This window comes from Gracilinanus agilis, chromosome 1 (genome assembly GCF_016433145.1).
Source record: "Gracilinanus agilis isolate LMUSP501 chromosome 1, AgileGrace, whole genome shotgun sequence".
In the NCBI taxonomy this organism is placed as follows: Eukaryota; Metazoa; Chordata; class Mammalia; order Didelphimorphia; family Didelphidae; genus Gracilinanus; species Gracilinanus agilis.
In genome coordinates, this window is record NC_058130.1 from 248325236 (window position 1) to 248340020 (window position 14785).

At 37.6% G+C, this 14785-nt stretch overlaps 1 protein-coding gene across 1 annotated transcript in view; it reads left to right on the forward strand.

Annotated features, from left to right (window-relative positions):
* The window catches only part of SLC24A2 (solute carrier family 24 member 2), a 328495-nt gene extending 314074 nt beyond the window's left edge, over positions 1 to 14421 (forward strand). The window contains exons 11-12 of the mRNA XM_044660717.1: positions 6294 to 6460; positions 14172 to 14421. Coding sequence (XP_044516652.1) covers positions 6294 to 6460; positions 14172 to 14421 — 417 coding nt within the window. The remainder of the gene's footprint in view (positions 1 to 6293; positions 6461 to 14171) is intronic.
* The last annotated feature ends 364 nt before the right edge of the window (positions 14422 to 14785 follow it).

The following is a 14785-nucleotide window of genomic DNA, read 5'->3' on the forward strand; positions in this document are numbered from 1 at the left end:
TCTGAAAAAAAAAATGAAAGGCAAAGGTAGCCTTTCCCATCCCACCAGTTCAGTTCATGGTGCTGTGGATGAACTTGGATTTCCACCCTTTCTGAATATCAAGGAAAAGAAGAGCACAATTGCTCTAGTCTCATAGTTTTAAAGATGCAGCTTGTTCTAGCTATATAATCAATAGAGGGAGGTTACTCCCAATCTATATGGTAATGACATACAGAATGACTTTCCTTAGAAGTATATACCTGACATTTTCCACATGACTGCCTCCAAAACGCCAGTTATACTCAAAACCTGACTTTCAGCCAATTCCTACATCTTCCTTTTTATTCTCTCCTCTCCACAATGACCAGATTGCAGAAACCTTTTTTCCTGCCTTGATGATTGTGAGAGAGCTAAGAAATGAATTTTTTGTTAATAAAAGTATCTCCTTCAAATGATGCCTAAAAACAATCTCTTTGCCTCTTCCCTACAAACCCACCCAAAAACACAGTTTTGAAACATGATGACTGAACCAGCCTTGGTTTTGCCAAAAACACGAGAATTTTTAATAATCCAATTCCTCAAAGTCATTTGGCTGCAGAAAGTATCTCTCTTGTTTGAATTATTTACATGTTTGCTTGACCTCCCTTCTAAAATTTCATTTTTTACTTTATTAATTTTTATGAGGAAGGGAAATCTGTAGCAAAGATTGTCACTTATTTGAGTGGGAAATTTTAATTTTAAGAATAGGGAAGGTTTATGCTTTGTTTGACACTCCACCACCACCACCCCATCATAATATAGCATTTTTGCCATTTTCTTTTGTCATTGATCATTGATCCAAATGAGGAAAAGCAGTGTGATATAGTAATCAGAACTGCCTTCTGGTCCTGGTTCTACCACTAGAGAATAAAAGATTCAGAGTAGATAAGATAGCTACGTTCAAGTATTTAAAGGGGTGTCATAAAGAAGAATAATTATTGCTGTCTGGCCCTGGGAGGAAGAAATAGGGAAAGGGAGTAAGAGTTACAAAAAAAAAAAAAAAAAGCAAAATGAACCTTGATATAAGGAAAAACTTCCTAATGTAGGAATATGTAGAGCCGTCCAAAAGTAGACTCAAAGCCACCTCTGAAAGTAATACGTTCTCCCTCATTAGAAGTCTTTAAAAGCAGAGGTAATGGTATTCTTTCTCAGCTATGGGATGGTCTAAATGGCCACTAAAGTCCCTTCTAGCTCTGGAAGTTTTGTGATTCTGTGACCTCAGGGGGGGAAGGTATTTTGCCCCCTCTGTGCCTTAGTTTACTTCTATATAAAGTAGGGGTTTTATATATTTATATATTTATCTTTTACATATACACATGTGTGCTATTTTATATGTGCTTGAACCTATCATAAGGTTGTTGCTGGAATCATAAGAATAAAATGATATCTGTTCAGGTATTCAGTTATGTCTGACTCTTTGTGACCCCATGGACCATAACATGACAGGTCATTCTATGCTCTCTCTCTTGAAGTCTGTCCAAGTTCATGTTTGTTGTTTCCATATTGCTCTCTACCCATCTTTTCCTCTGCATCTCCTCCTTTTTGCCTTCAATCTTTCCCAACATGAGTCTTGTCCAATGAGTCCTACCTTGTCATTATGTAGTCAAAGTAATTAAGCTTCAGCTTCAGTATTTAACCTTCTAGTGAATAGTCTGATTTAATTTATTTAAGTATTGATTGATTGATCTCATTGCTGATCAAGGGACTCTCAAAAATCTTCTCCAGCATCACAATTCAAAAGCATCAATTCTGTGGCACAGCTTTCTTTATAGTCCAGTTCTCACAGCGATACATTGCCACTAGAAAAATCATATCTTTAACTATACAATATCTACATATGTCATTTTAAATCTTAAGGTACTATATAAATGCATGATATTTAATTGATAATTAAGTGATAATAATTTGTTGGCTTTTAAGGGCCTCAGGTTTTTTCTGTGAAATAAGTGTGGAAGCTGTTCTAAATTGCCTCTAATATGCTTTCTTGCCCTAACAGTCTGCAATTCTTTGCTTTATTCTTCCATTTTCTCAAAGCACTGGTTCAGTGCACTCAAAATCTAAAAGTGGCTGGCCCCAAGTTGTGCAAAGGACAATGCTAGGTGCAAGAAGAATAAAATTCAGTTCTTAGGTTTACAGAGCTTACAGTCTTATAGGCAATGAAAATACTTTCCAGTGGTCTTGGTAATGACGTTTTCTTTTGGACAAAATGGAGCCCAGGACCAAAACCAGATCAAAACACTGCATCATGTACAAAATAAATGTTTAGTTATCTATGAATAGTTCATATACTTTGTAGGTTGCTCTAAGGTCCCCAGATTCTCCTCTTCTCTCCTAGAATGTCAGACTCTAGACCTGCTGACAGTAGATACTGTCATCCAGGAAGTATGTACATATGTGTCTGCATTCTAACACCAACTGTAAAGCATTCTTGGAATAGAAATTATTTTATTTTTTCCCTATTCTATGATCCTGAGTCACTTGTTTTTTTTCTCCACAGAATGCAAATAATAATTGTTCAGGCAAAGAATTTATTTAAAGGAACATTATTTGAGCTTTTTTACTTTTGTTTATAATAGAATCCCCCATGAAAAATGCCTTAAAATCTTTTTAAATTGCCAAAATACTGGGAAGATTGTTTTTTATAGTGATTTGTTTTAGAAACATAAAAAAATGGTAACAGTAAGTGGACAGTTTCCTAGATAAAAGTTTCATAAATGATCTTGAAAGAGGGAATATATAGTAAAAACCCCAAGTTTATTCATGTAACTACACCCTTCTGGAAAGCAAAACAACCTTCTGGGTGTCACAGTGGATACAGTGCCAGGCCTAGCCTCAGAAAGACCTGAATTCAGATCTGATCTCAGACACTTATTAGCTGTGTAACTCCCGGCAAGTCACTTAACCTATTTGCCTTAGTTTCCTCATCTGTAAAATGAGCTGGAGAAGGATAAGGCAAACCACTCCAGTATCTTTGCCAAGAAAACATCAAATGAGGTCACAAAGTGTCAGACACAACTGAACAATAACAAATATTCCCTTTTTATCTGAAGTTTTTAGCAAGAAGTTTAATAACCACTTTAAAGAGAAAATAGAGGAAATTCTTGACCAGGGTTTGAAAGAGACCACCTTTCAGGTCATTTCCAACTCTGAATTCTGAAAATGCTTTCTCCATTTTGTCTTATGGAACACTCAAAAAGAGACTATATTCGTTTCAATAATTCCTCTTTTTTTGCTTTAAAATTTTCAAATATTTGAATTTTCATGGTCTATTGAGTCTGAAGTAAAGGCTACATGACAATAATGGACAGAGACTTGGCTTCAAAGCCAGGAAGACTTGGGTTCAAGTTTCTACCTCTGACACAAACTGACTGTGTGACTGTGAGCAAATCACTTAACTTCTCAATGCCCCAGACAATTCACCTAAGGCTATAAATTTCATAGAAGGTGCTAGCTGGCACTTATAGCAGGATTTCCCTGACCTGGGAGTTCCCTACACCAAATAAACCATACATATCTATGAAGATTGCCCTTCTCAAATGGCTTGCCATATGAAATGCATATAGCCTTTATGTGATCTTACTTTTCAAGTCCAGTATTTATTAAGCACCTACTATGTTCCAGGCACTAAGGTACACATTGGGGATACAAAGAGAAGACCAAAAACAATCCTGCTTTCAAGGAATGAGTCAGAGGAAAAACTGGGCTCAGAGTAATGAGTTTGAATGCTGGTGCTACCACCTACAAGCTATGTGTTATTCAAATCATTCTCAGCTGAGTCTGACTCTGCATGACCCCATTTGGAGTTTTCCTGGTAAAGATACTGGAATGATTTTCCATTTCCCTCTCCAGCTCATTTTATAGATGAAGAAACTGAGACAATTAGGATTAGTGACTTATCCAGGGTCACACAGTGTCTGAGATTGGATCTGAATTCAGATCTTCCTAACTCCAGGTCCAGTGCTGTACCTGCTGGTGCCACCTTGCTGGCTCTCTATTAGCTATGTAAACCTGAACAAGTCCATTTGAAAAGGACAATCCTTACAGATCCACGTTTAATGAATTATAATTACTCAAACCCCATCATTTTAGATATAAACTCTCTGAAATTCTTTTATGGTATAGAGCAGTGGTTCCCAAACTTTTTTGGCCTACCTCCCCCTTTCCAGAAAAAATATTACTTAGCCCCCTGGAAATTAATTTTTTTAATTTTAATAGCAATTAATAGGAAAGATAAATGCACCTGTGGTCATCACCGCTTCCCTAGATTGCTGCAGCACCCACCAGGGGGCAGTAGCACCCACTTTGGGAATCACTGGTATAGAAGGAAAAGTGCTGATTTAGAGTCAAAGGAGCTAGATTCAAAACCTTGCCCTACCACTTCTTATCTGTGCCTAAATTACTTAAACTTTCTGAGTCTCAGTCTCCTTAAATCCATAAAGAAAAATCTATAAAATAGACTAAATTATATCTAAGGTACCTTTCAGCTACAACTCTAATTATCTTTCTTGCCCACTACTAGTGACAATCTAGGTGGCACAGAGCTTACATGCATATTTCTAAATTTTATTATCTCCTTTGAGATAAAAATTATCCAGAGCCCATTGATTAGGTACTGCTGTCAATCACCAAATTAATGATGCAGAGATAGTTATCTGCAGTTTCATTATGCTCAAAGCACAGGCTCTTCTGTAAGGAGAAAAAAGGCTGGAGAGCTCAGAGCATCAGCTTCCTCAATCTTATATAGAATGTGAATATGTGAGCAGCATAGAAAAATGGAATTTTACAGAAAACAGGAGGGGAAGATAAGGGTATGCATATCTGAAAACAAGTAACAGAAGGCAAAAGATAAGGGCACCTGCCAGCTGGTCAACACAGGAGCTTTGGCTCCTTTCCTATCCTTGATTCTGCAGATGTTGTGACCCTCAAGCTTCCAAGAACAATGACTAGAAGTTCAAAATAGAGACTAAATCTTCATATAGCTTAGTGGTGGCAAAGTTTCTTTCTCATCACAGTCTTTCTCTTGTCATTGCAGCGACAAAAAGACTGAACCAGAAATTCTCTTGCCACACCTTAGTAGGAACACAAACAAAAAATTTAATATATTCACTTGCATTTTACTTAGCATGGTCCTACCTTAATTGAGATTATTCTCAATTCTCATATAATTTAGTGAAAATGAGAGTAATAAGAGTTATACTGACTACTTCACAGAATTACTGGAAGAATCAAATGAGATTGTGTATGTTAGCTTTGCAATATGTGCTTTTTATAAACCATAAAATATTAAGCATTTGAATGGATCTGTGATCTAGTCAATGGCATTATTTCAGGACTGTGCTGGAGCCAGTTCATACCAACTCAGGATAGCTGATTATTAAATTTTCAGTGCGAGCCTCAGAATTCAGAACACTATTGAGGTTCTTTTGTCATTGTTATTGATTGTCTAAAATTTGAAAAGTGATGGGACATAACCTTGGAAAAATATTCTAAATAAATAAATAAGTTTAAAGAGTGATGGGGGAAATATTAATAAAGTAGATTACATTTGAAGGTATCGTGGGTACTTTTTGCTAGGAGGGGTAAGGCAAAGAGACAGTTATTAAACATTTTTGTATGCTCCTAGAACATATTCTCAAATGATACAGATTGCAACTCTTCCATTCTTTTCCAACCTCTACACCTTTTGTCTATGTTCTTTCATAAATTATTCTCTGATGTGATGGGAATTTCCATCAATTTCTCCTGGTATTACTAGAATACCAATGGAGTACTGAGGCTGCCCATCATTTACACTGTTTTTACTTAGTAATCACTTATTTTTAATGTTACCATCTGCCCACATTCACCACCACTTTCTTTACTGCCATATTTTTAAAGTCTTACCTCGTTGTCCCCCATTCATTTTTTTTAATCTTACCTTCCATCTTGAAATCAATACTAAGTTCCAAGGCAGAAGAGTGGTAAAGGCTGGGCAATGAAGGAAGTTAAGTGATTTGACCAGAATCACACAGCTGGGAAGTGTTTGAGGTCAGATTTGAACACAGGACCTCCCATCTCCAGACTTGGCTGTCAATCTACTGAGCCACCTAGCTGCCCTGCCCTTACAAACATGACAGATGCTTGATATATGGAAATGAAGCTTTCCATGAAACTTTCCTTGAGGGCTGAGGGCACATTCAGTTTTCATTCTCTGTCTAGTATAGGCAGTGGAGGGGTAAACTGTAAAACAGTGTTTAAATGTGAATTGTTACTACTATTATTATTATCACACTCAGGTTGGAGAAACAATTGGTATTAGTGAAGAAATTATGGGCCTCACCATCTTAGCTGCTGGGACTTCTATCCCTGACCTCATTACCAGTGTCATAGTGGCACGGAAAGGACTTGGGGATATGGCCGTGTCCAGCTCTGTTGGGAGCAATATCTTCGACATCACAGTGGGGTAAGTAGAAACTGTACTGTTGAATTTATAAGGGAACAGCTTTGCCTTGTTTTCTGCTTAAACCCACTCAGATAAAACAGCAGTCTCCAAATATTATAGCAAAAAATTAAGACCTTTAGCTAGAACCAAAGTCTTCACAGCTAACATTTTCTTCTTTCACTTCCATTAGATAAATAGGATATTTGAGTCCCTATGTGGTTTGTACATTTAAGGAATCTCATGGAGAAATTTTATTTACTCAAAAAAGTTACAAACTCCCACATTGGTTGTATGTTTGTAGAACAATGGGGATTCAAGTGGATATGAGATATTTTTGCAGTTTCGCTATATTCTTTTCACCCTGACCCCAGAGAAAATCCCCTTTGATACCACTGGAGTTTGAATCATAAAGAGAATGAGGTTTGAATCCAGCACAAATATCCACTCACACTCAGCAGAAAAATTCTGGCATGAGTAAAGCTGCCATTTATATAAACATCATTATCAATAGTTCCAAGACTATTCAAAGTCAGGAGAATTATAGGTCATGACCCTCTTGTGTGACCTATAGTTCTCATAATTATTTTCTATGGAGGGACCTGGTAGAAAAGAACAATTTTCTTTATTATATAATTCTTCTTATAAGAAGTTAAGATGTTATCATTTCAATAGTACTAAATTCTCCTCTAAATGCCAAATCCTTGGAATTGTGTCTGTTTTCCTTCATTTTTCTTATGGTTCTTTTCTCCTGCCATATCCTCTCCAAAAGAGTTCATATAAAATGCCATTAAAAATGCAAAAGTACCATGTCATAATGAGCAGAGCTTTCAGGGAAACAATCTATTCACCTAGATGTCTGTTTCATTACTCATTTTTAGCGTGGCACAGACTGATATGGTCAGCTAGGTGGTACAGTAGATAGAATGGTGGGTCTGGAGTCAGAAAGACTCATCTTCCTCGGTTCAAATCTGGCCTCAGACACTTACTAGCTGTGTGGCCCTGGGAAAGTCAACTCTGATTGCCTTAATTTCCTCATCTGGAAAGTGAGCTGGAAAAGGAAATACCAAACCATTCTAGCAACTTTGCCAAGAAAACCTTAAATGCAGTCATGAAGAGTTGGACGTGACTGAACAATGACTAAACCACAGGTTGATATACAAGACAAGCTTTTAAATCCATCTCTATTTTCATTTCACAATTTAACTTCCATTTCCCCTCCCCCAAAACCAGTTCTTTTTGCACCTTCTTTTATGGTCACTGAGAAACTAATGTCTGGACCCTAATCAGTCAGTAAATAAGCATTTATTCTGCACCTTCTATGGGGCAAACACTGTATTCTACATTTGCAATATAAAGAAAAGGTAAAATATAGTCCTTGTTCTCAAGAAGACCATAGTCTAACGGGAGAGACAAAATATAAAAAACTATGTACAAATAAACTATACATGACCTTGGTTATCTATCAAAACTGCTATCATAGAAACTACCTAAAATCAAATTGAATAGCTTCCTAGGGAGTCTCCCCACAAATTTTTCCTAAATTATATTAAACCTTTTCAGAAACATAGCCCAAAACAAAAATCTAAGTAAAGGAAGCACCTCTTGGCCAATGTTGTTCAACCTTAATGGGGTTTATGGTAATAATATTTTTTTCCTCAATTAGATGAAAAAACAATTTTTAACCTTCATTTTTTTAAGTTTGAACCAAATTCTCACTCTTCCCTTCTCTCTCTCCCCTCCCCACTCCCTGAAAGAGCAAGCAATCTGATATAGACACTATATGTGTAAACTATCTTTCCACATTAGTTCTTTTATGAAAGAGAACTATAACAAACAAAAGTGAAGTATAGTATGTCTGGGTCTGTTTTCAAATTCCATCAGTTCTTTCTCTGGAGGTGGAAGGCATCTTTTACTTAATATTTTAAGGGTTTTTTCAACCCAATTTTTTTTTTTTGTAGAAACAAACAATTCTCATCTTAGTATAATGAGAAAGCCCCTGAATTTGTAGACAGAGGACCTTGAATTGAATCCCAGCTCTGTTAAATTTTGACCTTGGGGCAAGGTCTTCAGTTACTTAACTATTCTGGGACTCATTTTTCTCCTTTGTAAAATGAAGGAATTAGACCAGATAAGTTATGTGGTCCTTTCCAAGTATTCTATGTTCTACATTCTAAGATTTCTTCTGATGCCAGATCCTATAATTCTGTGTTCCTTTCACCATTCATTTCCTGTCTATTGAATTGGCCTTTATTGTTATATAATGTTAATTATCTTTTATTGTTAACAGACATGCTCCTCCCATGTATTCCTTTTTGAGAGCAGATAACATTTTAAAGCTTCTTTTTATCCCTCACAGCACATAAGCATGGCAACTTACCCATAGTTTGAATTCATTCAATATAAATGAATGAATGAACCTAGATCATCTTTTTTTTCCTTTTTCAGTCATTTTTCAGTTATTTCCAACTCTGTGACCCTATTTGAGGTTTTCTTTGGTACAGATCAGTGTTTCCCAAACTTTTTTGGCCTACCACCTCCTTTCCAGGAAAAATATTACTTAGCCCCCTGGAAATTAATTTTTTTAAATTTTAATAGCAATTAATAGGAAAGATAAATGCACTTGTGGCCATCACCGCCCCCATGGATCACTGCAGCACCCACCAGGGGGTGGTGGCACCCACTTTGGGAATCATTGGTATAGATACTAGGATGATTTGCCATTTCCCCTCCTGCTTATTTTACAGATGAGGAACTAAGGCAAACTAGATTAAGTGACTTGCCCAGGGTTACCCAGCTATTAAGTGTCTGAGGCCAGACTTGAACTCAGGAAGATGAATCTTCCTAGTGCCAGGCCCAGGACTAACAAATTTGATGGATTCAGATCTGTTTGGGTGGTATAAGGGTTAACATAGGGGTATGACAAAAATAAAAGAGCAGCTTTTAACAATTTTATTAAGATAGAGATAGGAAAAAAATATAGTAAAGGAGGGAAATATAGGAAAGAGGTAAAGAAAGAAAATTTCCTAATGTCTATACTAGTTATCCTATAACTACCTATAATTACTACTTAAAACTGCCTATATCTACCTATAACTGCCTATAACTTACACGAATAACAACCACCCCACAAAGTTCCAACCCAATCTAGTCCAATCAAAACCAGCCCAGTCAGTGTTTAATCCAACCCCAATTAGGTCTGTCAATGAAGACCAACCATGTCCCAAAAAAGTTCAAGAAAGGAAAACAACCTAACAGCCCAAACTAAAAGCCATAAACACAAAAGCCAAAAAGCCCTCTAAAGGCTAAAGCCAAAAACCCTCTAAAGGCTAAAGCCAAAAAGCCCTATCAGTGAGCTCAGGCTCGCCTTTTATATTCCAGCAACTAAATGCCAATCACCAACCCAACACACTCCCAGCAGCCCACTTCCCCACAACTGCCAACACCTAACTATCAACAACTGACACTCCCACCCACCCACCCAGACCATCCCCCAACTCACTCTGGCCCCTTTTATACCCTTTTTCTACCTTACTTCCTGTCTCTATGGTTCCTCCTTCCTATCTCTATGGTTTCTACTTCCTGTCACTGTGGGCTGGTTAATCCCTACACATCTCTATGGCAAGAGGGCCTCAAGCTCCCCCATTAAATTAAAAAAGGAATAAAGAATTCCTTTTTACAGTGGCCAGACTCAAAGAGCAGTAATTAATGGTTCAAAATCAATGGTAGGTCTCTAATAGCATGTCCAAAGACTTTTAACTTTTACCTTAGCCCTATATTATTTAATATATTTTATCAATGATTTAAATAAAGCATAAATGGCATGCTTATCAAAAGTTCAAATGACTCAAAATCAAGTAGTAGCACAGAGAATGGCAAGTCAGAACCAAAATGGATATTGACAGGCCAGAGCCATGGTGAGACAAACTCAAAAATAAAGACAGGGGAACATATTAAAAAAACCACAAAGTAACATCATCTATGTTGTATTACACACACACACACACACGCACGCGCGCGCGCGCGCGCACACACACACACACACACACACACACACACACACACATATATATCCATTTTGTCAAACATTTCCCAATTACATTTTAATCTAGTTCATGTCTTGGGTTTTTTTGGGTCCCTTTGTGGCAACAGAATGTGAATTTGACACCTCCAGACTGGACTCAGTCTCTGAAGTCTCTAAAGATGAACAAAAATAGGGATAAATGTAAAGTCTTCCACTTGAGTACAAAAAAAAAAATCATCTTCACAAGTATAAAACAAGAGATGCATGGAGAGACAGCAATTGTGCTTTAAAAAAAAAAAAAAGGAAGTTTTTGTGGGAAAATACAATATGATTCGGCAGTGTTGTGAAGCAGTCAGAAAGACTGCCACTATTAGAGATGTGCTATAGCAGCCTCATTGCACACTTTTCTCATCAGAGCTCATCTGGAATGTTCTGTTTGTTTCTGGACACACAATCTAAGAAGGACATTGATAATCTGAAATTTCCATAAGAGGGCGCCCAAGCTGGCTCAGCCTTGAATCATAGTTCCACAATGGTTTAACCACAGTATTTGAGGGCAAGTTGAAAGAACTTGCAGGTGAAACCTAGAGAAAACTCCCAGGGGATATGATAGCTATCTTCAAATATTTGAAAGGCTAATGTGGAGGAAGGATTAGACTTGTTTTGTTTGGCTCTATAATACCTAACCAGGGGGACAAGAGGCAGAAGTTGTAAAGAGGCTAGATTAAGGTTAATGTCAGCAAAAGTTTCCTAACAATTAGGACTATCCAAAAATGAAATAGCCCACCTGACAGACTATTATTAATCAGGTATATTGGAGTGGGGGTTCCTTTTACATATGAATTGGAAACTAGATGACCATCCAAGTCCTTTCCAAATCTCAAAACTGTGTAATGCCTTGAAACCCCACCCCTTACATTCAGTAGAATCCCAGAATCTAACTTTGTGCCAAATAGTGATTAGCAGATGTAAAACCAAATAATATCCTATCCACATAGCTCTGAAGGCCATTTCTGATTGTATCCCTAAAAAGAATGGAAGTTGCCTTAGATTTGGCCAGTAGTTGGGGGAGAAGGGAGGAATCTTCTAGGATGTAGAGGGTCTTCAAGATATGAGGGCCTGATGTAGGTCAGCCTCACTTCAAATTGTTTAATGGAGAGCTGCTCAAGTTTCATGGATGTCATAAAGGTTCACATATCTCATTAGGAAATGCATTTTAGGATAAATACCCTTCCCAGTTCTTCTGGCTATTCTAGTTTAATAGAATATCTGACGTTAGCCAGGAATCAAATCAGCCTTTGTTGTTTATCCCCACCATATATTCCCTCACTAGAATCCTCCTCACTATTAAACTTCTATTAGTTTTCATCAACAAAATAATTTTTTCATATTTTTACAGCAGCTATCAGATGATGGATGATGACTATTATATGAATCTTTATGTCACCATTCAGTGCCTAAAACAGTTTGATTTCTGTACAGTAGGTACTTAATATTTGGATGGATAAATGAATGGATGAAAACTTCTACTCTAAAAGTAGTACAATACTTTAATAAAAATAATAATTCACATATAATTCACTAAGTTCTACAGGGTCTATCTTCACAACATAATAAGGTAGGTAGTGCAAGTATTAGTATTTCTTCTTTTTTTTTACAGATGAGAACACTAAGGTAAGTGACAATAAGCTAGCAAGTGTTGCAGACAATATTTAAAACCAGGTCTTTTGAGTTCTAGTGCAAAATTCTTTTTAATAGGCCATAATGCCTCTCCAGTGTTTCTCTTTTTCCCCATCACCCACTCCCCAAAATCCTTCCTCTTTGATAGTGGGTAGGTGACCATGCCGGATTCCAGTGCTGCCTCAGACTCCTCCCATGTTTAGAAATTCACTTTTCACTAACTTCAGTCCCTTCAGGACTGGTCCAGTGTTTTCTCAACCAAATTTCTGTCTCTCCCAAGCCCTACCCAGATCCAGGCACAAACTTGAAAGTATGTACTCATAAAAGACTGTTGATGGTGGCAACAATCTCTTTGCATTTCCATAGAACAGAGTAACATTAAAAACTTGAGCTTAGGAAATATAATTAGTTTCACTCCAGAGAAAGAACAATGTTGGAGTCATCTTTAACATCAATCTGTTCAGATTTTATTTTGGAGCTTCAGTTATATATGAGTTTGCTCTAACAACAATAACCAGTATGGAAGTATGTTTTGCATGACAATAAAAATAAATTTTAAAATTAAAAAATATTGCTAGTTTTAAATGAAATCCATAAGTCACTTTCCATTGTGATGGAGAATGGATAGATTACTCATCTATAGGAATTTTTTCCTTTAGGATCCCTAATCCCACCTCCCTGCCTCAAATTGTTATGTTGAGTAAAATGAAACTGAGGCAGTTTTTTCCCTCCAGCAAGATACTAGTTTATTAAGAGTGATGTGTATAGATGTTAATAAGATGGCTCCTTCTAACAACCTCAGTAAAACTAGGGACCCAGATGTTACAGAAAAACCCATTTTTATTTAAATACAGGAAAGGAGGGGATCAGGTTAGTTGGGGAGCTTTCTGATTGGCTGCAATTAGGGAAAATGTATTGGTCTTTAGGTGTGACTGATCATGACCCCCTCTGACAATTATAGAATGTTAATTTCTTTAGGGGCCTCAAATATCTCTAGTTGTCTTGGATAGAAAATCAGAGCCATCCCAATCTGGACAACCCAGTTAGTTATCCCCCTGGGGAGACCAAACCACTCCATGTTTGTTTGTTTTTACTAAAAGAGTTGAGGGCAGGACTGTCCCTTGGGAAGGAGATCTGCCTAAACTGGTTTCTATTTACAGGTAAACTAAATAAGGTTCCCAGGTTAAAGTGGTTAGCAAGCAAATGCAAGGTAGGAGGAGAGTATCTTAGAGTGATCATGTTATTCAACTACCCAGTGATGGGCAAACTATGGCCCGAGGGCCAGATGTGGCCCCCCTCAAATGTTCCATCTGCCTCCTGACATTATTTCTAATCTGACCAATACGAGTAGGATACAATACAATGAAACTTCAAAAGAGTTGCCTTAGAAACAGGCTGACAGATGAGCATTTCCTTTCCTTTGGCCCCCTCTTTAAAAAGGTAGCCTGCCACTGAACTACATCTTTAGTTCTGAGTAGTTCAGACTAGGAGAGATAGAATTTTGGAGCTAAACTGAGAAATGAGGTTTGACAAAATGGAAAGTAAGATAAATTTCAGAGTAGAATCAAGAATTAAGTGATACAGAGGGGCAGGTGGGTAGCTCAGTGGATTGAGAGCCAGGCCTAGAGATTGGGAGGTCCTAGGTTCAAATCTGGCCTCAGACACTTCACAGCTGTGTGACCCTGAGCAAGTCACTTAACTCCCATTGCCTAGCCCTTACCACTCTTCTGCCTTGGAGCCAATACACAGTATTGACTCCAAGATGGAAGGTAAGGGTTTTTTTTAAAAAAAAGAAGAATTAAATGATACAGCATAATTTTAATTTCCTCACTGTCCAATCAAAAAGGAACAAAACTGTTTCCTTCTCTGACTTCTAACTCAATTCCAGCACAGAAAACCAAAATAGACATCCCCTTCCAGTGACAACTTATGAAACTCTTCATTTCTTTTAAATGTCTCTTGGAACATATTTGATCACTAGTTGCCTCTCTCCTTCCCTACCTTCTTATCTCTGCTTCTGTTTCCTCCTAGACTCCCACTGCCCTGGCTCTTATATGCCACTATTCACAGATTCCAGCCAGTGACGGTCAGCAGCAATGGTCTCTTCTGTGCCATCGTTCTCCTCTTCATCATGCTACTCTTTGTCATCATCTCCATCGCTCTCTGCAAATGGAGGATGAACAAAATCCTGGGATTTACCATGTTTGGCCTGTACTTTGGATTCCTGGTAGTCAGTGTCCTCCTGGAGGACAGAATTATCATGTGCCCTGTCTCGATATAGCTGGAAAAGCCATTTCTTAAATAAATCATTGAGACAGCCACAGAAGGTCCCTGATCCCTATCCTCTCTCAGTCCAGATCCTCTAAACCCCCTAAAGAAGAGGCAGCTAGCACACAGTCCTATATTTTTGTAAAGCTTATCTCCTTGGCTTAAGGAGGGATGAATTCCAAGTTCACTTCATGTGCTGCTGCCAACGTCATTGACTGTTACAGCCACACGGAAGAGACAAGGGCGGTCATTTTGTGGCTACTCTCTACTCGCCACTGACAGGTAGTACTCCTCGCTGGTCGGAGGTACATAATGTTATAACAACATGAGCTATAATGTCAGCTATATGTATACATATATACATATATATATACATA